General features: G+C 44.6%; 1 protein-coding gene across 1 annotated transcript in view; it reads right to left on the bottom strand.

The window, feature by feature from the left end:
* Window positions 1-175: 175 nt before the first annotated feature.
* The window catches only part of LOC133481981 (protein furry homolog), a 50,170-nt gene continuing 22,542 nt past the window's right edge, over window positions 176-27,803 (bottom strand). The window contains 37 exon segments of the mRNA XM_061781431.1: window positions 176-1,539; window positions 1,636-1,823; window positions 2,479-2,589; window positions 2,769-2,786; window positions 4,078-4,161; window positions 4,291-4,389; window positions 4,466-4,615; window positions 5,779-5,983; window positions 6,907-7,031; window positions 8,238-8,363; window positions 9,492-9,722; window positions 11,401-11,571; window positions 11,655-11,729; window positions 12,817-12,984; window positions 13,514-13,684; window positions 14,290-14,430; window positions 14,509-14,679; window positions 14,983-15,080; window positions 16,189-16,781; window positions 17,033-17,127; window positions 17,622-17,809; window positions 17,879-17,932; window positions 17,935-17,996; window positions 18,091-18,280; window positions 19,361-19,546; window positions 20,117-20,220; window positions 20,741-20,891; window positions 22,458-22,540; window positions 22,827-22,914; window positions 22,982-23,153; window positions 23,322-23,468; window positions 24,362-24,621; window positions 24,923-25,094; window positions 25,189-25,288; window positions 25,597-25,751; window positions 26,622-26,732; window positions 27,576-27,736. Of these exon segments, the coding sequence (XP_061637415.1) occupies window positions 1,281-1,539; window positions 1,636-1,823; window positions 2,479-2,589; window positions 2,769-2,786; window positions 4,078-4,161; window positions 4,291-4,389; window positions 4,466-4,615; window positions 5,779-5,983; window positions 6,907-7,031; window positions 8,238-8,363; window positions 9,492-9,722; window positions 11,401-11,571; window positions 11,655-11,729; window positions 12,817-12,984; window positions 13,514-13,684; window positions 14,290-14,430; window positions 14,509-14,679; window positions 14,983-15,080; window positions 16,189-16,781; window positions 17,033-17,127; window positions 17,622-17,809; window positions 17,879-17,932; window positions 17,935-17,996; window positions 18,091-18,280; window positions 19,361-19,546; window positions 20,117-20,220; window positions 20,741-20,891; window positions 22,458-22,540; window positions 22,827-22,914; window positions 22,982-23,153; window positions 23,322-23,468; window positions 24,362-24,621; window positions 24,923-25,094; window positions 25,189-25,288; window positions 25,597-25,751; window positions 26,622-26,732; window positions 27,576-27,736 (5,663 nt within the window). The 3' untranslated portion in view covers window positions 176-1,280.

Here is a 27,803-nt window from a genome sequence, read left to right on the forward strand (position 1 = left end):
TGGCTCCTGATTCCAAAACTAATTATCCATCAGTTTGTTGTGTATATGTAATATGAGGCGATCATACATTCAAATGGGTTCACAGTCATAATGGGAAAGCGTGACTACAGTATGGATTGTAATGGAGTGTTCCCCAAACACTCATCCTGCAAATGAGCAAGAGTTAACAAAGACATGTTTTTTTCTCTTTTTTTTTATTGAGACATAATTATACACAACGCCAATTTTAGTACATGGCAAGGGCAAAAACTATTTACAACAACTGACTACTACATCTTTAAAAATATGTATCATCTCTATTTCTAGATATGCAAATCACATAGCAAGTTGATAAAAATAGACTCGGATAAAGCCTCCAATAGGGCTATGTACAGTCATTCGTTCAAAGTACATTTGTTCATAAACATTAGACTAAGATTTGCAAGCGTCTGTGACAGGTTCCAAAATATGCTTTTCCTTAAATATAAATAATGTTTAATTTGCTAAAAAGCTGCACATGTACAAAGTACAGTAAGATTTTGTATTTGTATTTAGTAATACATAACCCGCACATCATCAATACAGTAGATCTGCAGCATTTCAAAGTCGTTTGACTACAGTTGATGCTCGTCGGCGTCCGTAATTCCCCACTAAAATGGCCGCCAGATAAAATCCCACACATACACACACACAGACACAATACTATGCAACTGATCCTCCCTTATTATGTTTTCCTCTCAAATACATTCTTTACTGCACAGTAAAATTCTTCCACGTCTATGAAAGAAAATTGCACAATTCCCCTTTAAGATGAATTGTAACGCTTTGGTGTGTTATTTTTATTTACAGTGCATCCGGAACGCATTCGCAACTCAGACAAATGAGTGAAACTGCCCAAAGATAGGTATCATCCTATTTAGAAAGATTTGAAGATGTAACTGTAACGCAAAAGATGTGAACACTTATGTTAATGTAATAGAGTTTTTTTGTTTTCAATTTTAAAGAAGTTAGCAATTAGCAGAAGTTAGTGTTTCAAATAAGGGTTTCAAAACAAGGATTAGGCTTTCAAATTAAAATTACATTTGCGTGGTAACTGTCATTATTATTTATTTGTAATAAATTAGCAACAACAACAAAAATAATAAAATAAAACGATTTCATGCTGCCATTATGGCTTTCATCCCATTTTGGAATAAGGCTGTAACATAAGAAAATAAAAACGGGAATACTTTCCGGATGCACTTGAAGTGTGAACGCCGGGTCTGTTAGTAGTGCAACAAAAGCCGGCAGGCGACGCGTGGTCAGAGACCGGACCCCGACACCTCGGCGTCGGGCAGGAAGGGGGCGACGGCCCGGTAGCCGCGCGCGTGGCCGATCATGTCCCGCATCTCCCCGTTGAGCTCGGTCAGCTCGGCCGAGATGTCGCTCAGGTCCCGCTTGGAGCCCACCAGAGCGAACGTGCCCGTCCGGCCCAGCGTCTGGTGGCGGAAGTAGATGTTGAGCAGCGTCTGGACCTCGTCCTCCGAGGGGCCGCCGAAGATGTCGTTGGGCCATGTTGTTCTGGAACGGAGACAGAAAGATACAAGATGAAGGGCAAAAGATACTAGATCCAAACCAGGATTAGGATTAGAATTGAGGGTTTTCTCTCACTGTCACCTGCACTCCCGAATGTAGCGAATGGCCGAGCAGAAGCCGTTGCCTTTGAGAACTTCCAGGATGGCCTGCACGGCCGCCTCAGAGGAGCAAAAGGCGGAAGGCTCGGCGCGCGTTAGTTTGTCTTCTTCCAGCGAGGCCGCTCTCAGGTGGCTCCACAAGTCGCTCAGCTCTCGGGACACGTTGCTTAGCTGCGGGTTGAGGGAGACGACGTAATATTAAATGACGCCAAATGGACGATGATTGTTGCAAAATGACATACGATAAACCACACCAGAAAAAAACCCCAGATGCCTATGTTTAGATTTTAAACTGTAAACTATGATCGAAAAAGACACACATTTGGAGCTAATCCTGCGCATGTTAACCTTAAAATTTGATTTGGAAAAGTATGCTAGTTTAACGTTCAAACACAATGCAAAACGCCATAGATGGGTTGAACGAAGCTGTCATTGATGTCACGGTGTTACAACCCTAAAGCAATGGATGATGAGAACACAAATGGTGCAGCGACACATAGACAATCAATCTAAACAAAGCTCACAGGCATATATTCTTTATCCTCTGCGAAAAATGACTGCTATTACTGCAGTTTACTGACCATCTTCGTGTATACACGCGTTTGTATATTATACTGCTGCCCCCGGTGGCCAAGGCGCACACACCAGAAGGAGCCGCACAATGTATTACAGTATGATTTTCTTTTTAGAGTGCTTTATTAAAAACCAAATCACAAATATTTGTGTGGCTGTTTGATTGGCGGCTGGCATTTGCATTCATTTCAGTGGGGAAAGATTCAGTGGGTTACGAATTAAGTTCGTAACCCGAGGTTCCGCTGCCACTTACTTTGGGAAGAGAGCTTATTGCGTGGACGTTCTCAATCATCTTACAGTAGGACTGAAACAGCAGTAGCAGCTGAAAGTGGAGTTTGTAAAGTCTCTGACATAGCTCCAGTTGCTGGAAATAAAAACAAAACAAAGACATTATTTGGAGTACTGGACTACTTTTCACGTTCTACTTTATTCTGTGTTTTACTAACACATCGTGCGACTAAAACAACCAAGCCCGACCTGAAGCAACTCATTTAGACGGCAAATTAAAAGGACAATAGAGAGAAAAAGCCCAATCCAACTTACAGCCAGAGAGTCCATTTGCTACAAAGCGAGCATGTTACAGGAGCAAGAAGAGAGAATCAAAGGAGGGCCGTGCAAGTTGGTTTCTACTGTATTTACAGTAAAGGTATCAACAAAGACTTTTGGTTTCATGCACAGGCAGAGTGAATGTCCATATTCTACTGTTCGATACAACAGTGATTCCCAACCCGAGCCGCTATCCAATTTTCCTTTACAAATAATGTATCTTTGCTCGTCGATCTATGCCAGTGATGTATAGTGACAGGCGGAACAATTTCATGCTCTTCCACAAGATGGCAGATGGTCCAAAGTAAAATAGATGCCTTGGCTCAATTCAGGTTGGGAAACAGTGCAAACAAAACTATTTGGTATCCAAATTTGATTTTAAATACTAGCAACACCTACATTTCTCCATTACAAGTGCACATTTTTTCAAGATTTAAAACAGTTCCCAGTGCTTTTGTGACGATGACAACTAAGGAGTTAGGGGGTGGCTTCCGTAAAAGCAGCTTCTGTATTTTCATTCTTGGAAGCAGCACTTCATCACCAAGCCGCTGGATTTTACCTGTTCATTGAATGTGCGGATCCAAAACATAAATACTTTTGAGGTTACCGACACATTGTGGGAATTAGGCAGCTGGCAAAAGATTCACTTGGTTGTGTAATTTCCCACTTGACAGGTAGGCCAGCACGCCAGAGATCCAACTATTTGTACACAGGTCATTAAGTGTCACTTTTCTATAACATGCCCCCCCCCCCCTCCCCCCTTTAGGAAGCCGTGCAGCAACAAATGTTTGCCATGAAAAGTGCAGAGTTGGAGAAAGTGAGGGGAAGCACTCACAGAGCTACAGTGTCACAGTCATCGCAATGCGGAAGGTACAGTGTCAAAGGTCAGTTTGAACGGAAATGACTTTCAACACTTGTAAAGTCACATGGTAAAAAAAACCTTTTCACCATGACATCACACGTACTTCCGGGTGGCAAAAACTCCGGTGGTGAACAAACCCTTTTATGGCATTTGAGCCATTAAGAAAACAGGAGAAATGACTAGAATGAGGCTTTTAGCCTTCTTCTCTACGAGCTGAGATGGAACGTGTGAAGTGTGAGTCGAAAAGAAGATGTTAGTCGCTTCAATTGCTTGGAAGGGAGTCACTGTTTTCAGTTGAAGTCAGCGTTCGCCACTTACTTTTCTCCCACCCGGAAGTACACCGGCGCCTATTGTTTACAAACATTCTAAATGGTTCATCGAGAGGGATTTGAATTGGACTTTTAATTGACGGTGTGTCGCTTTGAAGCACCAAACATTTGTTACCTTTTCCTCCTGCTCCGCCGGTTGACGTGTGGTCACTGAGCCGCAGGGACTTCTGGGAAAGGTGGCCTTACAGTTGTTCAGCCACTTTCAATGACAAAACGTAATTATCAGTGAGGGATTTTTTTCCCCCCCCCACCGAGTTGGCAGCCATTGATTGGCCGATCTTTGGATGTGGGTTGCAAGCAAAAATGTGGCCGTCTTCGCCATCGTTACCGTGAGAGCTGCCTCCTTTTTGCTGTTGTAAGTATCGAGGTACTCTTGCAGTTCCAGCACACTGAATTTCATTTTCTCCAGGAGTCCGTACGACATGATCTGTGGACAGAAGTTGTTGTGATCCAGCTCCCCGCAGTGCAATGCACTGTTTACCCGGACGGGTCAGGCTACTTACCGTGTCGGCGTCAATAAACAACACGGGGCACTCGGCGCACGCGGTCAGCATTTGAGACGACCTCAGGAACTTTGCTCCTAATCCTCTCAGGCTGTCGTTGAGGTAACTCACGGCGTCACAGGTTAGCGAGCTAAAATTGCTCTGGATACTCTGCGAGGTAAAAACAGATAGCATCTTAAAGTCAATTTGTCCATTCTGTCTAATAATAAACCGATAGTGTAAACAGTGTAATTATGGTATACTATTTACACTTATACATATCTATCAATTTACAAAAAATTACAGTTTGTGGTGATTACAGGTTGGGCGGACCCTGTTCTTGGCGCATGTCCACATACTGCCTTGTCCATTTTGTGGCACGACATTTTTTCCTGTGTCTATGTCATGTAAAAGGCTTCTAAAGCGGAGTATACACATCACGATAATCAGGCTCAAACTGAACATTTCCTCCTTTCTTACCAAAGTCAGCATAGGCCTGAATATCAGTGGCTCTGAGTGATTAACCTGTGGTAGGGGGTGTGTTGAGAAATGATTTAAAAGCAACAACAACAAAAAAGATTATTCCGAGTGATTATCCTGTGGTGTGACATGTGTGAACAGCAGTGCAGTGTATAATTTGGGGAGATTGCAACACCCAAATCCCCCTAACAACTACTTGGACGACTGCTACCAAATCGGTTTTATATCGAGCTTTTCTTGATGTGCAAAGCCACAGAGAAACGTGAATGGATATTTGAATTCAACAGCCGTCAATGGCAGTGAATGAGTTAACGGTCCTCAAGTAAACACTGCTTTGAAGACTGTAAGCTTCCTATAGCGCAAAACAGTCAGCCGATCGACGACGCGTATGTCGGCAGGTCACTCGTATCTCAAGGCAGCACTGTATAATGTCGTAATGGAGTGGTTTTAAGGTGTTTACTCAATGAGAGTCGAAGAATGTCAAACTGGCCCTTGTATCCTTTGATTTTTCTGTATGTCCTGCATATCTGTGTGTACCCTTGAAAGACGAAGGGCGGACGCCCCTGCTTTTGAGACGCCTGATAATAATCGACCAGGAAAATGCTCACGTTTGGCCTGATTGTTGCAATGTGCGTACCCCACTTGAGATGTTAAAAAGGGTTCACTATGCTGGCCTGTCAGCTTTGGTCAGTGAATTAGACAACATCTGTTTAATGAAGCTCGGAAGATGACTAATTGGCTCTTTGTTAATCGAGCAGACCTCTTGTGACACAAAGCCTCTTATCCAAGAGAGGAGCGATCCCCTCGCCTTTTCTCTTTGATGAGACCCGCTCTTAATTGACTTCATGGCGTACCTGGAAGAGGCAGGAGAAGACGTGGAAGGTGTAGACGGCGCACGAGCCGTCCGAGTCGGACGCCAGCCGGTTGAGGTGCGCGCGCCAGGCCTCCTCGGCGTCGTCGCACGCCGCCGGCTGGAACGCCGCCAGGATGGCGGAGAAGAAGGGCGAAGGCGGCGGCGACGACTCCAGTGTGCCGTCGTCTCGCTCCTCCTCTGCGAGACTGAGGGGCGAAGAGTTTAGTCGTCAGGTTTAGAGCCAGCACGGGAGACCAAAGTACTTATACTCTCTACTTTAGTAAAAGTACAGCTCTTTGAGGTAAAAAAAAAAAAAATAATAATAATAATAAATGGTAAAAGTATAAGTACTGATTCCACACCTTCAGTTGTGATACCTTGGCACAACGGGAGTATTGTACTTGATAAAAGCAAAGAATAATAACAGAATTCAATAGAATGTAATGAATTAAACTGTTTGCGCATCATGATAATTCAATGGGCATTGTGCTGCTCCTCCTGCTGTGCATGCCTTGACCACCACCGGGCTGTATGATGCATAAAGACATTCTACATGTCGGTACATGACGATAAAACATCGAAAACAACTGTCGAATAATATATGATTGAGTATTGTTGGACGCTCTTAGGGCCAGTGTTGCTACCGCCTGTGTTCATATATAAGTTGTTTAAAGGTTTAGAAATATTGAAACATCAATGCTAGTTTCGTTAGCCCACCTATTTGCATTGTGTGTTAGCGTTAAGCTTGCGGACCTTCGTAAGACAAAGTTAATGTGGTTTGATTAAATACACACGTAATTGTCGTTGCTTAGTTTGATAGTTAACTTAAACTGGCTGTGGCAAAAACTATTTGAAGCAAGCACTTGGCCTGTTTTTGAAGACTGTTGACTATCTGCTACTTGTTGTGAAGTTCTCCGCCACCACAGCCAGCGCTTGTAACTCAAATTTGTGCTAAGAATTATAGATGGCACGTCCTGTATCTCGAAAAAGTTGTAAGTCAAGGTAAAAATACTCAAGTACAGTGATACCTGAAAAATCTGCTTCAGTACAGTAACCAAGTATTTGTACTTCATGACGTCCCACCAGTGTTAACCAGCAGGTGGTGTGCGGAGGAGCCAGATGGGCCTACCTCGGCAAGCAGCCGTGGAAGTCCGGTTCTTTGTCAATTGCGTCACCGCAGTGAAACTCGGGAGGGAGCTCACTGACAGAGAGTGACACGTCCTCCTCGTTTGCGTCTTCATCCGCTTGTAAAAACTGTTCGAAAGCAGGAGACACCCTTTTTTTCTCGGATGTATCCGCACATCAATGCAGCATGCGGTGAAAGGTTAATACAGTGAACCCACACTAATTCGCCTTTCGCTAACTCAGCGCCTTGCAAATGTAGCTGAAGAACCAAACTAACAACTATTCGTTGACAAACTCACCTCTTCGCTTTCTCTGTAAGGCCCGAAGATGGAGGGATTTATGGAAGATATTTTACATCTCGCAGCAAACCACCACACTAAAATGTCCCCACAACAGCATATAGTACTGTATGCGAAATATAGAAACAATTCTTTTAGACACTGAAATAACGATGATCTCGTCTTGACGGGCCTTAATACTTAGCGATTATTCACTTTTATGAATGGAACAAGTTCATTGTAGCCCATGCCAATACCTGTCACTATAAGTCGTGGGCATAGAAAGATGAACAAAGATATGAATTTTCAGACCAAATTGGATCATTTCCCGATTATCTCTCATAACACACTAGTTAGGATTGACCGATATGAACGACTAATGTAGGTCATTCTAAACATTTACACGCAAATGTTATGTTCTATTTGCATTGGGGCCAATCGCGAGGGTTCACTGTATACAACAATAAGATGCATTATTTAGTGGCGGTAAATGGTTTCACTAACCTTGCCAGGGACACTCCTTGAGGTTTATGTCTTTCTTTTGCTTGAATTTGTCGTGCCAATTCAATTGATTTTGAGCCTAAAGTGCCGGCATGGCACTCTTTTTCATTGAGGGGGCAGGCAATGTGTAACCCTTGTGTAGGTCTCGCATGCCAAAAGAAGACTTTTTAGATGCTGCTTATCCCCGCCCGCCCGCACATAAAAGCAGTGGGTATACACATTGCCTTTTCACAGAGAGAAAGAACCTTCTAACATCCCAGAATAATCTCTGCTACTGTTAAATGAAGCGGCGTGATAAAGTCGGCTTGGCGAGTTCATTGCCTTCTAGCATGCGGGGGGGAAAAAAAAAAAAAAAAAAAAAAAAATCACATGCACTTTTTAAGAGAGGGACAGTAAGAGAGAAGAGCGTTGAAGTGTAGAACCCAAAGTGTAGAAAACAACCAAAATACAGACAGACAAATGACTATTTGGCAAAGTTGGTAAAAAACTCTAGAATAGAAGAGCGGTAGGAGCTGTTAGTCCCCAGAATCTCAGACACCCTGAAGCCCTTATTCACCCTCTGCTTCGAGTCCTCCGGCAGTTGGACCTCGAAACTGGGATTTTTGCTGCTCGGAGGTGTGGAGTCCACCGACGTGGTGTTACAAAAGGAGGGAGAGTCCGAGGTCGGGGAGAGGCTGACGGCCTGCGAAAAGACGGCAGTTGGAGATGGTCTGAGAATGGACGCACCCTCGGCTTAAGACATTTCATAGGAGCGTGTAAGCAGGTTGGGCTGACCGATGGAGGAGGGTCGAGGTAGCGGCTGAGGGAACACACGCTTGTACACCTACTGCGCCTCGAGACACTCTTGCGATCATCTGCGTACAACTACAGTGGACCCCCGTTATTTGCGGACCGCGAATAGCCAAAATCCGCAGATAACTGAAGCCTATTATAATTGCATTATTGTTGTTGTTTTTTTTAACTCCTAAAGTTCTTGAATAAGTGGGTAATAAACCACGAATAAGTAGTTTCAAGGTTGGTCTCCCCCTTCCACCCCCAAAAAAAAAAAAATAATAATAACAATTTAAAGAAAAATGGAAAAAAAAAACAACCCAACTTTAAATCTGGAAAAAATTTTGAAAACAAAAAATTAACTGCGAGGATGAGAGGGGTCAACTTCATTCATGACAACCAATAGATTTATCCTCTTCACCCACAGGTTCTGGTGGATTCAATGAGGCTTTTTTTGAAGGAAATGTTAAAAACCTTCTGGTGTACATCTGGCGGCGCAACCCCAAACACAACAAGCTTTGTTATCGTTTCAGTTCAGGTCAGCGGTAGTCACTCGCCTTCTGCCGCCCGGAAGTACACCGGCGCTGATTGTTTGAAAAGATTCCAAAAAGGTCCGTGCAGGCAAGGTCAGATCTACAGTTACGCGTCTTCATTGCGGTACCACGTTGGACCACAACATGTCGGACGGCACTGAACTCTACTGGAAGAGGTGCAGCGTAATGAAGAGCGAAAAGAAGAGGCAACTCATGTTCAGTGACAGTCAATGAGATAATACATACGTGTGAGTATCGTTGTATGCTCTGCCTGTATGTGTTGCTGCTCCGTGTGTTCTTTTAAGGTTTATAATTGATGACTGCAACAGCTATGCTCATTTCTGTTAGCCTGTCTGTGGCATTTCACATTTTTTTTCTGTTAGCATACAATCGGAGGAATTCACGTGGTTTGGTTGAGCGGTTTGGCGTTGAAATATAAAATGTGTCACTTTTAAAGCAGACTTCAACAAACTCAAGGTACCGCCAAAGAGAAAAGGTGAACCTACAAGCTGCGAGCGGGAGAGCATCTGGCTGGCCGACAGGGAATCCTCCTCTGAGGAATCGTCAGAATCGTCCGCACGAGCGACACGGCTCAGGCCGGGCATGCTGCTGGACAGATGGCTCTCCTCCAGGGCGTGCAGGTCGTGCAGGTCGTGCAGGTCGTGCAGGTCGCTCCGGTCCAGGCTGTCCACAGAGTGTCGACGCGCGCCCCAGTTGAAGTTGTCCACCGTCTCACCCTGCCGCAAACACAAAAGTCTGTAATATACAGTACACCCAGCAGGCCACAACATTAACCAAACCTCAGTGTGCCGAGACTCCATACAGGGGGGGGGGGGGGGCGGCTGTAAATAAGGTAACCACGGTAAATAGGGTACTGTAGACGTACCTCCACTATATTGCGGTTCACCGACTACTGTCTCCCTATATCGCACATTTGTTCGTCCGTTGCGGAAATCCCCACTACGTCATGGAAATCTGCATTCTATAGCAATTTATTTGAATGGGGTTCTCAAATCATGCACGCACAAAAATACACAAACATGCCCTTGTGTAAACTTTTGGAAGACTGAGACAAATTGGAAATGAAGCTGGAGTAAAACTGATTCCTAAATAGGATTTAAAATAACAAATAACTCCCGAGTAGCCCTAAAATAGATTCGTTGTTGTTGTCCTCTTGTCCCTACCTACAACACACTTACAGCACTTTGTGGATTTTATTTGAATTGTTTGGGTTTTTTTTCAAGCCGCAACTGCGTTTTTATCCACAACGTGGCTTTGAAGTGTTGACTTGTATGGGGACAATGCAATTGAATAAGGTTGCAAGATGACGGACGCACCGAGTTTAAAGCTTACAAACTCATGCCCGAGTTGGGCTTTCAAAATGTAAATTGCATACATTTTGAAGCACTGTGGTGCAGTGCGAAATTGCGCACTGATGCTTTCATTTGTATCGTTAGGAACTACAGTACAAACATAAAAAACAATCTTTGGAATTGGCAGATTCTACCAGTAAATACAGTTTGTTGATCATTTGAACCATATTCAATCGATTTAAAATAGCAGAACAAAGTCTTATATTGTTTGTAGTACACGTGGTGAATTACTATGAAAATAGTTTTTAAGGTATTGTTATGTTTCTTTAAAAAAAAAGGGATATGGACAGGGGGGGGGGAAAAATACAGTATGAGGTTTAACATATACTGCTGTACTTAAAAAAAAGTATGTTACAAATGACCTTTTATTAATATAAAGCTCATTGAAGTACTTTTGTGTATAAAATGGCATATATAACTAAACTTAATGCTTCATTTCCCAGTAAATCATTCCAAAAAAAAAAAAAAAAAAAAGGCAGAATTCTGCCTCAAAAGTTTCATTTTGCTCATAGATGTGATTTAACAAGCACAATTTCAATGTTCCAGTGGAAAAAAACAAATTGATCATATGTCAGTTAAAAATGACAACAACATGCATACTTGTGCTAACAGGAATTAGTCATATCCCGAAGTGGACACACTGCACAAGCGGTGGCATGCACACACGGCAAGCACAACAGAGAAACTTACCTGCAACTCCTGGATGGCACACAAAAACAAAAGAATACAACATTACTCAACTGCTGACTAAATTACAATAATGTGATCAATTAGAGAATATAATTTCTGTAGAAAATTGAGTGTTAATGCTGACGAGATGAACTGAAACTGAATGTGAGACTTGAAGTTGACCAGTTTGGAATTTTATTGTGAAAATTGGGGAACGTGATCAATAGTTGCATTTGTTTCTCTCAATGAGCTGAAGACTTTGGACTTGGAATACAATAAAAATGCTCTTCAGCATTCACACAGTTACGGAGGAAGGTCAAGTTGCGGTGTGTATCTAAGCGTTGGAAGGAAATCCAATTAACAGTAAACTCACCTCTCCGTCTTCAAGCTCCACATCCAAGAAGTCAAAGTCCCGGAAGACTCGGAACTGCTGCTCGGAGGTGGTGTCGTCCGCCGTATCAGCTTCTCGTGTTCCGTCTTCGGAGGACACCAGGCTGGGCCGGTGCTCCGTGAGGTCCAGCTCGCCGCAGCTCGAGAAGATCACCTGCGACCAGGAAAAAAAGAAAGAAAGAAACAAACGTTACCATTCCAGATCTTCAACACTTATTAGATCATTGGTAGCTTTACCGAAGGGTTTTTGGTGAGACCCACTTCCTGTCCGCACAGAGACAAAACGTGCACAAGTTTCTCTCTGGTTCTCTTCTGCAGGAGGAGGAACAACAACAACAAAAAAATCAATCAATGTTTAAAACAAGACAACGCAACAAGGTGTTTGTCTCCATCTTAAAACTAATTATAATTGATGATATACGACTGCGGTAGAAGTTGTACAAAGGAATCCCTTTTCTAATTACATTGTTATCAGTAGCACAAACTGCATCAGATCTGGATTACCCGGTAAACTCAGTTTGACAGTGAAGCGTCTGGCCCTACATACAAAAAGCTAATTTGTATGTATGTAAAGGATCAGATGTCGATCTCAGAGTTGTGCTACCGTTAACATTGAGACCATAATGTGCAATCTGTATCAGATCTGAATTCAATTTGGCTTGGCATAACAGATTCAGAGCCTGCGTATGCCGATATTATTTATTATTAGAATTTCGCTCAAATAAGGAAAATAATTATTTTCCAAGTTACCCATTTACATTGCACCTCAATACTCAATCTGGATCAGATTTGGATTCAATATTGTGGCTTCTGACACTACATACACACATGACATTTTGTTCAAATAAAGATTCGATTTTTTTTCACGGTTATTCCACTGAAAAAAGGAATTGCGAGACTGGTGTTTAATCGAGCGTGGGCCTCCACTGCTCACCTGTGTCCTGTAGGTGGCGGTAATTTCTGCAGTCTGGAAGGGTTTACAATGAAAAAATGCTGGGGGAAAAAAAATCTGCACTTTTCCTCAACCCATCCCTAACACCCTTTTATGACCATTCACGGAAATTACTTCATCAAAATACACATCATGGTGTAGTTTTGTAGAAGTATGGAAAAAAAACTCAACATCCTTGGCAAAGGTAACCGAACCTGAACCAAGAAAACTTTACGGCATTGAAAAATTGAACCGAAATCTTCATTGCAGCATTGTCACCTGGAAGACGGAGGCCTGTTAACATCATCAACTTCCTTACCTACCTACGTTCCTTCCTTCCTTCCGTCACCACTTCCCCTTTATCTACCTACTTTTATCTCTGTTTATCTACCTTTGTTTACGCACATACCTACCTGTAAAACATTACGGTTTTGATGAAGTGCACTCAAATGTCTGGAGCATCATCACCTGGGAAGACTGAGGCCGCTTCCAGCTGACCGGCACCAGGACGTTGTTGGACGCAGACCCCAAGGAGCTGGAGGAGGAGGTGCTGCGCGTCACCGCAGTGCTCCTGCTCCTGCCGTCTCGGCCCGGGGAGGCGCGCAGGTCATCGTAGCGCCGACCAATCACGGGCGTCTGACATAAACGCAGCCATGTAAGTACAGGGGAGGGGGGGGAAGTCCACTCGGCACTCCGGAAAGTCAATCAAAGAATGTTCTCGTAGTTTGAGGCTTAGCGGTCTGTCCAGGCGTCTCAATGTTGTCACACGCATTGCTGGCACAAAAGACAGGCAGCAATGATGTGACATCATTTCCTGTCATTCATGCGCTACACAAATAGCTCTGTGTTCGGTTCCCACACACACACACACGCACACGCACGCATCATTCCTTTTTTTCTTTTTTTTCATGCAGGCTGCCGCTTATTTATTATGTTTACCTTTTCCTCTTTCAAGCTAATCTCGAGGGGTTCGGTCGAGGGGAACGTTAAGGAAAAGGCGGGGTAAAACGTTTGCCTTTTTTCCAAGAATTTCAGGCAGATTTCGCACAAGCAACACCCACCACACCCTGGAATAATGGGTGTGGGTGGGCGAGGGACAGGTTTTCCACATGCACGTAGAAAGAAGCATCACATGGAGTAGTTGAGGAAGAAGAGGTTCTTTCACCTCAGATATGTCAAAGTGGAAATCCAGCGTTTTCCCAGGCAAGGCCTTGGAGGAGCGCTCCCACACTCGGCTGATGTCCTCGGAGGAGAGGTCGCCGGAGGGCTGCACCAAACTGGCCGAGCGGCTAACCACCAGCTTGAGGATGTTCAGCGCTTCCCTCCAGTGGACCGTCTAGAGTCGGCACACGTACACGTCGTCGTCATCATCATCATCATCATCATCATCGGCATGTTTGTGTTGTGTGCTTTCATGGGGTCTATTTTTAGAGACAGAGGTGTTCTGGCTCGGGGCCACAGGGGGAAGCTCGGTCCAGACCGCAGCGCTCGGCAGGGACTGTTTATAGTTCGGGTGTGTCTACAAATTTACTGCGCTGACACTAGACGACGGTCTTTTCACTTCTTTTTTTTTTTTTTTTTCCTTTTTCTATGTCTTGCAGGCATTTTAAGGCTTTCCTATTCTTGGCTCCAATCAAAGCTGTTATTTAAAAAAAAAAAAAAAAAGTATTGAGCCACTCCACACTTGAATCCGTCCTGGCATGGACTAGACTGCATTAAAGTTAAGATGTTTAAAAAAAAAAATAATAAATAAATAAAGTATGTGTGTACGGCTTGACTTCCTTTTGAATCTTAAATTCTTAAATTCAATCTTATCTGATTGCATGCTTACAACTTACGATATCTTGTCCACATCCACACCCACAAAGAGCCTCGCCGGACTCATGGTTAATACGTTCCTAGTCCTGTGACGACAATTAACCATACGAGTAAATGCCTCACCTGGGCAAATTTCTCAATGGTCTTGAGCACCTCCATGTTGAAAGGTTTGGCTTGAATCCCACTCAGGTCCATGTGACTCAGGAGACTGTAGATGATTTGTAAAATGGTCTGCTGCATACTGGGCAGACCTTTCTCCAACAGCTGTGACACCACAATGCGACAATTTTAAAGAAGAACAAGCAACTTCAGTCGACTTCAACAACAAGCTGATTCCCAGACCTCCGCCATGTACGTGACCAGGCTGAGCGTGATGTCCGAAAAGGCCTCGTGGAGGTACCGGCACACCACGTTGACCCACGAGAAGCAGTTGCGGGTGTAGGAGCGCGTCTTGTAAAGAGTCATGACGTGGGCCAGGTTGGAGAGCTTGTCGTTCTTCTCGTCCAGGCACACCTGAAGACGTACGACACGCGTGTTACTAGGAACCAAATATGTCGTTGTGTTGCTCATGAAAGTGACATCAAAATTGTACCGACAGAAATGTTCAAAAACAAACAGTTCTCACAGTTGAAATGCAAACGCATTGTACTTAAAGGTTAAATACAACTGAACTGCATTTAAAAAAATGGCATATGGAAGGTAAAAAAGAGAGCTTTAGATATTGTACAGTTTTAACATGACACTGCTTAAATGGAGCAAAATTAACAAATGTACGTGATGATTCAATTCCACATGTAAATGACAGAGAAACAAAACCTGAGCTATTCTCTCGGCGACATCCTGACAGAAGTGTGTAGGGCCATCGAAATTCTGCACAAGATGTGGGAGCAGGCAAAGGACGTTCAAGGGGAAACCTAATGGAGAAGAAAAAACACTTTGTAGTGTACAACGGCTGTTTGCTGCGGGGGAGACCATCCAGACCCACCCGCAAAATCTGAAAGTCCGCAAAATAGAGAGAGCGTATAGAAAAAAACAACAACAACAAAAACAAACCTCTTTACATTTAGTTTTACCCCTCCCACATGCTTTAAACATATTTCAACACACTTTTTAAACATATCGACAAATGTGGCTCTCCTTTCCCACACGTGAGGGCATTATAGTCAGTAAGTCAGTACAGTGGTACGTTGACTTAAAAGTTTTGCGTTTCATTGCGCGATCGAGCTGGTAACTCAGTTCACTATGATAGCGACTAATTCTTCCCCATTGAAAGGAATTGAACAATAAACGGCTCCGAGTGCATCGGCAGCTTACAGAAACTCGACCGCTCCGTTTTCTTTTTTTCACGTCACCCGAGTGGCGGCCTATCTGAAAGTCGCACGTAACTCAAATTTTGGTTCGCAACACAACGCAAAGTCATTGAAAAACTCATCAATTGTAAGTACAGTCGACTGAACAGTAATCCCTTTTTTATCGCAAGGGTTTGGTTCTGGACCACCCCCGCAACCGGTGAAATCGGTGAAGTAGCGACTACATTTTTCTTTCATGATTGTTTATACATATTTTAAAACTGTATGCACCTCCTCAGCCTCTTATCTTATATCTTACATATCTTATTATAGCTTTCCCACTGACCTCTACCATACGCTTATAAACACTTTATATACTACGAAACACATTTTAAACTCTTAAAACATACAGTAATGCACAGTAGTACTGCATACAATGTACATTTTATTCCTTGTAATATGTGATAGTGATTTTATTGATTGATTTTTTTGCACAGAAATGTTTTTTTTTTTACCACCCAAAAAAATTGCAGCCTACACTCAAAATCACGTGATGTGGCGAATTATGCACAATATGAAAATGAAAAAAAAAAAAAAAGAGTAAAGCACTGAATCCGTCATAGGTGAACCACGATAAGGCGAGGGAGGAAACACTCTCCTACTCTAAGAACCCATCCAAAAAAAAAAGAATAATAATTGCTCACAAACCAAAAGCTCGATCCCTGGAACGTACCGATGGCTTGGGAGGTGTCCACCACAGACACTCGCGAAACAGGCGTGAGCTGCCAGAAGAGCTTCAGCGTGAGGTCGGCGGTGGCCCCGGACGTGAATCCCTTGAGCAGCAGCTGCTGGAGCCCCGTGAAGCTGCTCCACTTCAGCTGCCCCTGCAGCTTCTCCAGCCTGTCGCGGTTCTCCCGCTTGTCCAGCGACACGTGAACCAGCAACTTGTCGAGCAGCCTCAGCGACATCTGGTACTCGAACTCAAAGTCGGACTCCATCAGCGACACGGCCACCCAGAAGACGGTGGCCAGCAGGTTGCCGGGGTGGTTGACGTCGGCCGGGTCCGAGATGTTGTCCTTGGAGGAGGACGGGCTGCCGTTTTTGCCCGGAGGGAGCTGCTGCCCGCACGCTTGGATGCGGTCCAGGGTGGCGCTGCGAGGCGGATCCGACCACCTGTCCGAGCACCCGTCGGCCTCGCCAAACTTCTTGGGCACGGAGGAGCTCCTCTGATGCCGGCCGTGCTCTTCTCGGCGGCGGTTGATTCGGCCTGTGCTCTTCCTGTTGGACATCAGCTTCAACGTGGTGAGGAGATCCGGAGAAGACGCTCTGGAATGAAACCCCATGTCGCGTTAATAACCAAAACTAGAGGTCTAATAATCACAAAAAAAGGTTCGGGATATGAGTCTTTTGAAAAGTTCGGAAACATGACATAGGTGGACTAATCAGGTCAAGTTAAATCCTCCGATAAAGGTTCTAGTGCATTTTGGGTTCTTCATGAAAGGTCCCATGAAGAGCCGCATAGCTGGAACTTTTCGTGACCGGTGTACCTTCCTAGAAGACGTCGGGAGGGAACAAACCTGGTCAAGATGGCATTGAGGTTGTTGTTCTTGAGGCACTCGGCCAAGTTGTCCACCACAGATTCCAGCGTGAGTAAGACTTCCATCACATAACCCTGCAAGAGGAAAAGCGAGATGTTCGAGGCAGAAACGATGTATTTGTTGGATTTTGTTTTTCCCCCCCGACAGTAACCCAGCATATACAGTATTCGCAGTTCCCGCTTCGCAGATTCGCTTACCATATTGATGTTTCTGTGTGTGTGAAACCTATCTTTCGCTACTGCCTGAAAAAGAGTAAAGCCCGGCCCCGATATATGGCGGTTGACCTTTTGCACGCACAATCTGTTCAATCTGATTGGACATTTTGCTGTTGAAATATACATTTCTTTTGTTGTATGTGTTGCTGCTCTGTGTGTTACAGTAGCAGTTGTTTGAAGGTTGATCACTCTGCTAACATCCATGCCAATTTCCGTCAGCCTATCTTTGGTGGCATGATACTGTATGCTAGCGTTAAGCTCGCAGACTTTTACTTGGCAAAATAATATGCTCGATATGTTGAACATTTTGGTGTCGAATTGCCTTTTGTTTTGTGTTTCCTGCACACACGAACCTGCACCTCCTCTCCGTGCTCCCCGACGACCTCCACCAGCCTGGAGAGCAAATCGGAGACGGCGTGCGCGTGAACGGGCTGGCGCAGGGCTCGAAAGACCTGGAAGGAGCGTCCGGCGTAGTGACGCGAGGAGCTGCACAGGGCCGTGTGCAACGCCACGTCGCTCAGCCGCTGCTCCAGGTGGGCGTCTATCGGCGGGGCAGAATACATCATAAATGATAATCGGTCGTATTAGCGGTTCCAAATGGAAGGCTTACCGGTTTCTTTAAACACGGACACCACGTGCCGCAGAAGGTTTGTCAGCTGACGGTACTTTTGGAAACGTGATTCTTGGGTGAGATGTCTTCGTGGCACCACAGGGGTCCACCACGTGCTCTATGCACAAAACACGACACATCTTGTAGGCTATGTGGTCTGCCGTGTTGAAAGAACATTCTCAGCTCAACTTCTTGATGTGTATCAGTGGTACCTGGTGGTTAAAAACTCAATGAGCTTGCTGGTCTTCTCGTCGGCGTTTTCGGGCGCCGCCAGCTCGTCAGAGATCTCGGGCAGGTTGCCGGTGCTCCCGCCCAGACTCAGACTGGATGACGTGGAGGAGGAACTCAGGCCGGAATCCGGCACGGGAGACGCCTGACGCTCCCTCAGGAAGTCCAAACCTCCTGGGGCACAACGGAGGAAACGGCGAGCTGATAGCGTCTGTCAAAGCGCCCATGCGGTACATATGTGCTTTATATGTGCTGGGACGGAACGACAAGCCGGGTAATGATGTCATTACTTGCTATCGTGCGGTGTTTTTGTATCAAACTACTTTTAGCAACGTAAACACAGATCTTGGGGATTTCATCTGGAAGAAAAACAGGGACAGCAGCAACATGGAGGAGGAACGTGAGCGCATTCCATTCTAAAGATTGAGCGGCGCAACATATTCCCCATCCATGGCCTTTTATTTTAAAGAATTGTTCGTGCTTGTCGGCTCCAAGAATGACTTGAAGCGAACGCGTTGTGTCTTGTGCTGTATTTCAAGAACGGTAATAGCTACAGATGTGCTTTTGGCACCAAAACGTCCGCAATAGCTCTATGTATATTCAACTTCAATACACTTATAGATAGACCAAAAAAAAGAAAAATGATACTTTTAAAGTTCTGGCTCAGAAACCAATTATTTTCCCCTCTCACAAGTCTGTAAAAGTACCTCCATGCTGTATCTCAAGATAAAGACATGCACTTGTTACCAAAGTATCCACAATAGCCATTTTTATACGCATACATTCATGGGGCTCAAAATGGACGCATTTCAAGCGGACATCTCGGCTTTTGGGGTGGCCGTCGCGGAATTTGTTTATGGGTGGCCAGCGGTATTTTTGAAAAGCGTGGGCTTTAAAGAGCCGGATTTCACTCTTGCTTCACCTTTTTAACCTTTCTTTCACTTATCTGCTTCACTATATAAGAACAGCGTGTGAGTGCTTCTGCCACCTCTGGAAAAAAAAAACAAAAAAAAACTTGACCGCGCGGGGAACGGCGAAGCGCTAACAGATGGCTCCACTTGGGGCGAGCGGGTAAAAATAGCCACATGGAATGCTTTCATCAAGACCTTTGAAGTCTTCATATTGGTTTTGGAACCAACTCCAAATATGTTCTCCCCTGATAAGAGACTTCACTCATCCTGACAGGAATGTAAGCCATTCCCCTTCTTGACGTTGGTTTCCAATGCTGACGTCTGCTTTTTTTTTTTTTTTTACCTGATGTCGTACACTCGGGCTGCCGGGCGGGCTGGCAAGTGAGGGTCTTGGCTCCGTTGAGCTGGCGCGTTTGCAGCAGAACCGAGGCGATGGCCCGGAAGTTGCGGCGGCAGGACAGCGCGATGAGCAGGTGGAGGAGGAGACGCTTGCTGTGCTCCAATACCTCCGGACGGTAGTGGTCCATCCCTGAGGATGACGCGAAGGGTGTTCGTCATTCGTGAACTCAAATACTCATGTTTTTCCACCCCCCCCCCCCCCTGCTATATTGCAGATTTTTTCGTGGAATGGTTTTTCCCATTCCAACAACGGCTGAAAGTGCATCTGCAGCCGTGGCTCTCCTCGGCCACATGCAAGGGCGACCTTATTTAACCTTATTTAATTGCCGGCGTAGCTTAAGCTCGCTCGTAACGTCAATTTTGGTACGCGACACAAAGCAAAATAACGACCAAGCGACTGCTTGTGACATAAAAAAAAAAGAAGTTAGGGCACTCCACTCATAAATGAAGGAATGTCATCGTTTATGCTATTTTGTCTGTATGTGCGCTGGGATTGGCTTGCCTAAAGTCAGCTGGGATAGGCTCCATCTTACCCGCAAATTCAAATGTAGATAAGTGGTATCCAAAATGGATGGTCTCCTTTCACTGACCTCCATTTGACACGCACAGAAAACCAGAGGACAACTTCCGCACAAATTCATATATTCAAATTCACACAGTCGGGCTTTTGAGAAGACGACAGATTATAGCATGAACTTACCGAGAAATAAGGCGTGCAGCAGTAGCGGGAGGTGCAAGGCCCAGTCCTCCCTCACGCTGTGGTCCACCACCATCTCTGTCATGAATATGACTCCTATATTACACCTAGGGGGGAAAAAGCCGTCCATTTGGTTCACTTGCATGATTTTATTTCAGGGACACCGCAGGAACTTTAATCTCGACCTCGCTCTGCGCCGAATCGAGTGTTTTGTCAAGTCAAAGATCATCTTCAGAGTGAGGAAATATGTTCCCAAGGAAATAAAATCACCCAAAAGCACTTTTGTGTATGGCTGTAGAAGGGAGAGCAATGTTTCCCCAACTTTATTGACATAGTTTACGTTAGAAAATCCTTCCATAAGCAAGCTCATAACTTAATTTCCTTTAATTAATTTTCCCCATTGAAATGAACTGGGAAAAAAATAGCACTGGAGTGAATAAAAACCATAAAAGAGAAAATCAATAAATAAACTGGTATCATAAAGTGATCAAGTTTGTTTGTAGTAAATAAACACTGATCCTAATTTTCTGACCAATGAGGTGAAAGTGAATCATTTCCCGTCTGTGCCAACCCTGATGAGCTCCGATGATAAGGCAACGTCGGGCATCGCCGGATTAGAGCGCACACCTGTGCAGCGGACCTCTCGGGGTGAGGGTCTCGGGCAGGAAGTCCACCAGAGGAGCCCAGCAGCCGCCGTTGAGAGGCATGGGTAGAGGACGGGGATGGTTGCTTTCCATGACGACCATCAGCCAGTCGGCGTAAGGGGGCGAAGGTTCACCTGAACATTCAAATTGTCACTTGCTGGATGGATGGAGGAAAAGATAGACGATGCCTTCAAATTAGACCAGACCCGAGGGAAACGCACGCAGGCACGGGAAGAACATGCAAACGCCACACAAGCGAGGCCGCATTTGAACTGTGAGGCAGATTTTCGAAGCAGCCGTCCAAAGTGCTGCCTGGACGAGAACAATATAACTTCCTTATTTCTCAACAGATCTCCTTCACCCTATCGTTTCGGTAGGCTGGCTGAAGTCTCGGTTCAAAGTATTCACCCAGAAGTCGCCACAGGCCGGAATTCCAAGGCGTTCTCCAAGTCGACGCCTCAAAATGACCGTAAAACTTGACTTAAATAACGCAAATGGAACATGAATCGTGAGAACAATGTGGGCAGTAGAAAAGCTTATTTACTTCACTCATCAGTAGTTTCCCCCCCCCCCCCCCCCCCTGAATTCATTTGCTACGGAGGATTTGAGATGTTTTTGATAAACTCCACAAAGTTGACGGCCACTTGTCACGTAGCTAATTTAACAGGGACCTCGAACGTCTCAGAACTTCGCCTTGTTTGTAATGTTTTTGTCCTTCTTTTTGTTAGTTAGCAGTTAGGCCTTATAATTAAATTTCAGATTTTTTGTTCGAAAATTTTTTTCGATTTCTGAGTCGAATGTTTTTTTTCATGATTCACGTATAGAAAAAGCAAATGACAATGACATCATTCAAAAGGAGTTTTGCTGACCTTCTGGGATCACAAAAATTACAAATCGACTTAGCCACTGTGCCGCCCCACCATAAATCATGAAGTGTATTAATCATTTACACATGCACATTTCAATGTGTTTGTTTGGTCATATATCCATCCATCCATTTCCTGTACCGCTTATCCTCAGTCGGGTCGCGGGCTGACTTCGGGCAAGAGGCGGGGTACGCCCTGCGAGCCAGTCGCAGGGCGCGCATAAACAAACAACCCTTCGCGCTCACATTCACACCTACGCTTGTCCTCAAAATGTTATATTTTGATTGGTTTTGTTTTCGGCTGGCAGAAATGACGTCGTTCTAGTGTGTCTCGTAGTGAGCCCGCCGCCAATAAAACCAAACACGTTTACTCGCCCTTTCCAGTAAGTTCCATGCAGTCATGGCGCAAGGTTCCGAATTGGCAGACGGGACTCCGCCATTCGCACTCTTGGCATAATACCACTGACTAACAAAGCAGCACCTTCTACTATACTTGGCGAGGGTGCAAAATTAGAGAAAGAGAACTTTTGAGGTAGCCACTTTCAAAAAAGGGCCATTTAAGGACAACTTGTTGGCGTGAATTCCAACCAGACGGGTGTAACAAGGCTGCGTTTGAGCCAATGAGAAAGGCCGTGGGCTGAACAGATTGCTTTTCTGTCCGTGCCAGTTCTCAGAGAAGCATTTGCGCAGAGAGCCCCTGGACACACTGCATGCGCCGCGCTCATGCATTAGTAATGACACCACGCCCGTCGCCATCTTTTTACCCTCGAGGCACGCTCTCACCACACCGTGGCAAAATGATTGATGATGGCGAGAGGCAGCGGAATGCACTCACTCTTATCTTCGTCGTACGATCCTCCCGAGCTGTTGCTGTAGCGAGATTCCAGACGGTGGTGAGCTTGCCTCTCATGGCTGAGCCTGAAGATGGAGAGACATCAAAATTTGAGCATGTCTCTAACGGCAGCAGAGACCAAATTTTCCCAAGTCTCTAAAAGATTATCATAGCGGATATCTTGTTATCTGGAGTACACACGACGATAATCGGGCCGATTGAAGCATTTGTCTTTAGCATTTGCCTTTTGATCAAAGTCGGCTAAAGTCAGATGGGCAGATAACACTAAAAGATGATCCTCATCCTCAGTGGTTATCCTTTGTACACGCAGATATCCATAAGCTGACCACATTTGATCATTTCTGATTTCACCTCTCCTCCTTGTCCTTCGCTTTGCTATCGTCTGCATCTGGGAAGCCCTCCTGGCCTGCCACCACAGTATTGCTGCTTGATGTGGTTCCTGGGGAAAGAGAGTCCAAACGTGAACATATTTTCAGGCGCTTTGTCGGTCGCACGCCCGGAAGTACCTGACGCCGCCGCGGCGACGGCCTTGCTTGTGGCGGTGAAGCGATAAAATGGCGGGTCGTCGCAGCGCTGCGCCGCGGGGTTGACCGGGTCCGTCTGCTGCAACTCCAGTATCAACTCTTCCATGGTTTGCATGGTGTTGTTTCGACACAGATAGATCACCACCTTCTTGATCTTTGCACACAAAAGGGAAGATTATCATAGAGAACAACATACTGAGATAAAAGCAGGGTTTTTAATACATCTTCAATAGTTGGAAAATGTTCTAATCAAATTCAAAAGTTTTCCGAACTTGCATGAAAGATGGCTCCATAGGCTAGGAGGTTGTAGGATTTGTCTTACGAATGGCAGGAGGGCGGTGTCGCTGCTGACGCCGCACAGACTGATGAGAAACTGCAGCGTGGTTCGCAGGTTGTGGCTCCACTTTTCATTGCACACCAAGGCATTCCAGGCATTTTCCATTTCGGATCCTGGTAAGTCATCTCCATACTGGCCATACAAAGGGAATTTTAAAAAAATCAACAAAAACGTTGTCATTTCAGTCCGAAATACCTCAGCCAAGGAGTTTATGTTTGGGTTTGTTGGATTTTTTGCCGTGTTTAATGTTCTGTCAATTGCTGGAGAGGCGTTCTTATTAAAAAAAACAAAAAATCGTTTGCACCCCCTTTTCATTGAGTTTTAGCATAATATCCAGGATAGTGGTACAGTGTCCCAGCAGTGTATCCTGGTGCATCATTGCGCCCACACGGTATTTCAGTTGCAGGCGATCGTTTCTTTGTGCACTTTCACAGTTCACAGACAAGTCCGAATTTAGAGTTGTGTAGTGTATCTTCAGTGTAGTGACACGCAGCCTAATTAATAGCGAGACGAACGAATCTCCAATAATAGTCTGTGGTCTTTCTGTGATCGTTCGTTAGATGAAATCATTTTGATCTTTCAATATAAAGTACGATGTTTCATTGGGTTTTCTTTGAAGTGTCTATTTTACTCCCTCAGGATGAAACTGGGGAAAATACAAAGAGAAAAGCAGCAGCCCTAAAGTTGAACCCTGTGGAACCCCAGATCTACCTTCCTTTAATAACCTATCCTACACCTACCAAACTAATTCTACCTTCCTTTACCTTTCTTTACCCACAATACCTAGTACCAACCTTTATTTACCTACCTACCTTTACCCAACTACACCCATCTTTACCAACCCCCTATCTATCTATCTATCTATCTATCTATCTATCTATCCTATTGATCTGTTTTTATATGGTCTCTCCATAGGTTTCCAGGTTTTCAGGTATTGCAGTTGGGTCAGGAATGTATCCACTCGTGATAAATGGGGAGTCTGTTTTCTTAGCTTGTTATGACACACGCACACAAGATGAATTTACCTTGGCAGTCATGTACATGAGGTTGTTGAGCACCATAGACGTGGCTTGCAGGGAGCCCCAGCCGGTTCCTTTCAGATGCCGCTGGGCAGAGAAGGCGGTACGCCCCCGTATAGAGGAGTCGTAGTCGAAGGAAGACAGCGAGAAGGCCGGGAGCAGCAGGCCACTATCCGCCAGCTCTATGTTGCTGAGCCAGGGTAGGAGATAGGTCAGCATGATCTGCCTCCCGTTGGGGTGGGTGGCGGGGAACCTCTGGCTAACCTCTAGAGCGAGCACATAAATAAATCCTCAGGAGAACATCACACTGCCATCAGAGCGAGCAGCATGTGGCGCAAACTTTTGATACTTCAAATTGGACCGAAATGGCAAGGCCATATGTAGATGAGGTAACAAAAATAGGAAAATATGTAATACTGTTTATTTTCATAATAATGCATGCTTAAATAAGTATTTCATAACGTAAATGTTAAATATATATGTAAATGTGAATTAAGTATTGCAGCAGTTAACCATCTGTAGCACACAAACACACAGGCGCGCATGGAAATAGCCTTTCTCGGGCACCTGAAAAAAGAGGGAGCGTGAGTTCGGGGTACATCGTGGCCAGCTGGCCGGAGAGCTGAGGGAGGGAGACGCTGTAGAGGGGCGGCAACGGAGCGTGAGTGCCGTAAAGGATGCTGTTGGGCTTCTGCCCGACTATCTTCTTGGAGAACACAAAGAGCCTCGCCTCGAGAATCTGCTCCGAAACAAACGGGAGAGCGCATGCGTCACGCACATTTCTTAAGCGTTTTTAAGGACGTTTCGTGGAAGCGCGTGTGTTTTTATCTCACTTGCATCAGTTGCATAGAGATCTCATAAATCTCTCTGTTGGCGTCTGACGCCTTGAAGAGGACCAGATTGAGCAGCGTTACTAAATCGCTTGGGTAGTTTCTGCAAGTGAGCAAAAAGGAAAAGGATCAACTGAAATGAAGACAACGAGCCCTAAGTGAGAAGAAAAAAAGCACGTGGCAGTAAAAATACGGATTGTTTTTCACTCGTGGAGGCAGCACTTCCACACCATTGCTGTCAAATGACACTTTTCAATTAGTGTACAGGATCGGCGCACGTAAGGGATCGTTTACGAGTTTACCCTTTACCGTCGGAGCCTATTGCCGCTCGGAAGTGTGACGTCACGATGAAAAAGTCCGTGCAGGTCGTCACTTTTAATAACGACGTTACTCAAGCGGGTTTCCTCGTACCTGCTGCCGCACACCGTCGCAATGGCTTTGAAGCAACCTGAGGCAAGCTGATAGGAGCCCGTGTAGCAGCGATCCACAGCCCAGTTGAAGAGGTTGACCTGGTCGGCGTTGAGCTCCAGGAGCAGGATGACCACTTCGCATCCCAGCTGGTGCACCTGAGTCGAGAGGAGACGGCTACTAACGCAACCGCAGCATCGGCCGAAGTTCAACTGGGGGGTTTCGAATCTTTTTGGGTGCAGGGGAGACCCTCACGCCAATTAAACACAAATAAATAAAAAAAATAAAAAAAACATTCTTATGTTATAATTACCAAATCAAAAAGAAAAAGTTTGAACATTATGTAAAATAAAGTCGGATTTTAAAAAATGTGTAATCTTTACAAAACAAGGTCATTTCGACGGGATAAACTCTTATGAGAGGAAAGTCATTTTTCCATGATAAAGTCGTAATATTAAGAATTGAAAGTCAAAGTGTACAAGGGAAGAAAGTCATATTTTAAAAAGGTAATTTAAAAAAATACAACTTTAATCATGTATAATTTGTGGCTTCTATTTGAGAAAAAAGCCTTCATCCCCCCAAAATAGATACTATATTCATAAAAAAATGGCCTTTTGTACCCGACAAAATAGAGTTCAACTTCTGAAAAAAAATATGCCTTTTGTTCTTCTAATAATAATAATAATAATAATAATAATAATAATAAAAAAAACAGTCAAATGCCTTTTGTTCAAAAAAGAGGAATTACTTTGTTTCTTTTGTCTTATTGGAACGACATTATTTTCCAAGAACGTTTAAATACGACTTTGGCAACTATGCTATTAGGCTAACGATATGTAGTTATGTGCTTTCTCCCTTTTTATCGCACCTTTTTCGATGATACAACACACTCATTTATTGAACCCCCAAGCTACAGTTTGAGAATTTGAAGCTTTTTTTTTGACTGTTGCCAAAAATATTGCTGTGACATGTTTTGAGACAAAACATGTTTCAAAGGAAGCGCCGCCTTGAAGGTAAACATGGCGTACCCGCTGGTCCTGGCAGGCTAAAATGTTGTCCAGCCACTTGTAGAGGTAGCCGTCTGGAGAGAGGCCCACGTTGTCGAAGACCGCGCCGCAGCACAGCACGGCGGACATGGCCTGCGAGAACCCAGAGAAAGAGAAAGATTCAGATTCAGATTCAGATTCAGATTCATGTTCATCCATTTTCATTTGTCCTCATTATGGTGAGTTGAAGCCTGTCCAAACTGACATTTCAATCGGGGTACACCCACGAATAAACCATCACTCAAGCGCTCACACTCACATTCGCACCTAGGGACAATTCAATTTTGGTAACAATATTCATGTGTCTGAATATTAACACTGCACTGAAATTTCGGGGGGGGGGGGGGGGAACTGTCCTTAAACAGTGATTTAATTAAAATGTCAATAAAATTGTACATAAATGTTTCAAAACAAACCGTTTTTCAATGTAAACGCTGATACAGGATGAATTTGGTTACCAAATGTGGTTCCACACTCGATATAGTAAAGTTGACTAAAAATAGGGTAAACATCTAAATTATGACGATTTTTTTTCCACTTAATTCTCCTCTGTTCAACCCACGAAAATCACCCCAACTATGTTCTTACGTGTTTTTAATGAAAGAAAGCACTATATTGTATAAACATAATAAAAGGCAACATCAGAAGATGGAAAGAAAGAAATGTGGTTTGCGTAATGACCGTATGTTGGGACAAGCCGGAAGTCACAACCAAAACAATGGCTTTTTGCCTTGAACGGGCGCGGCCGCTATGGACGTGAGTTTTGGCCCAATGCAGCTCCTTGTGAGTGTTGTCAATTTGCATTTGGGTGTTTGTATTGTTCAATAAAAGTGCCGAGTCCACGTGCGAGGGCATTACGGTACCTTGATTGCGCGTGTGTGTGCAAGTATAATAAAACAGAGACCAAAAAAAAAAGCAACAGCTGTATGTTTTTACCTTCAAGGCACAGTACTGGTACCGCGTGATCTGGTGATTCCTGTCACTGTAGCGGTCCAAAGGGGTGAACATGATGCTGAAGGGCCCCGCCCACTGACTGAAGAGGATGAAGAGATGATGTCGGAGGCTCTGCTGCGGAAACAAGAAGCGCCTGTGGTGCACTGAGGAGGGAAAGCGAGACCGGCTCTTGCTTAATGTCTCATTTCATGAACAAAAAAGTGTTTAAGC

Source organism: Phyllopteryx taeniolatus, chromosome 8 (assembly GCF_024500385.1).
Source record: "Phyllopteryx taeniolatus isolate TA_2022b chromosome 8, UOR_Ptae_1.2, whole genome shotgun sequence".
Lineage (NCBI taxonomy): Eukaryota > Metazoa > Chordata > Actinopteri > Syngnathiformes > Syngnathidae > Phyllopteryx > Phyllopteryx taeniolatus.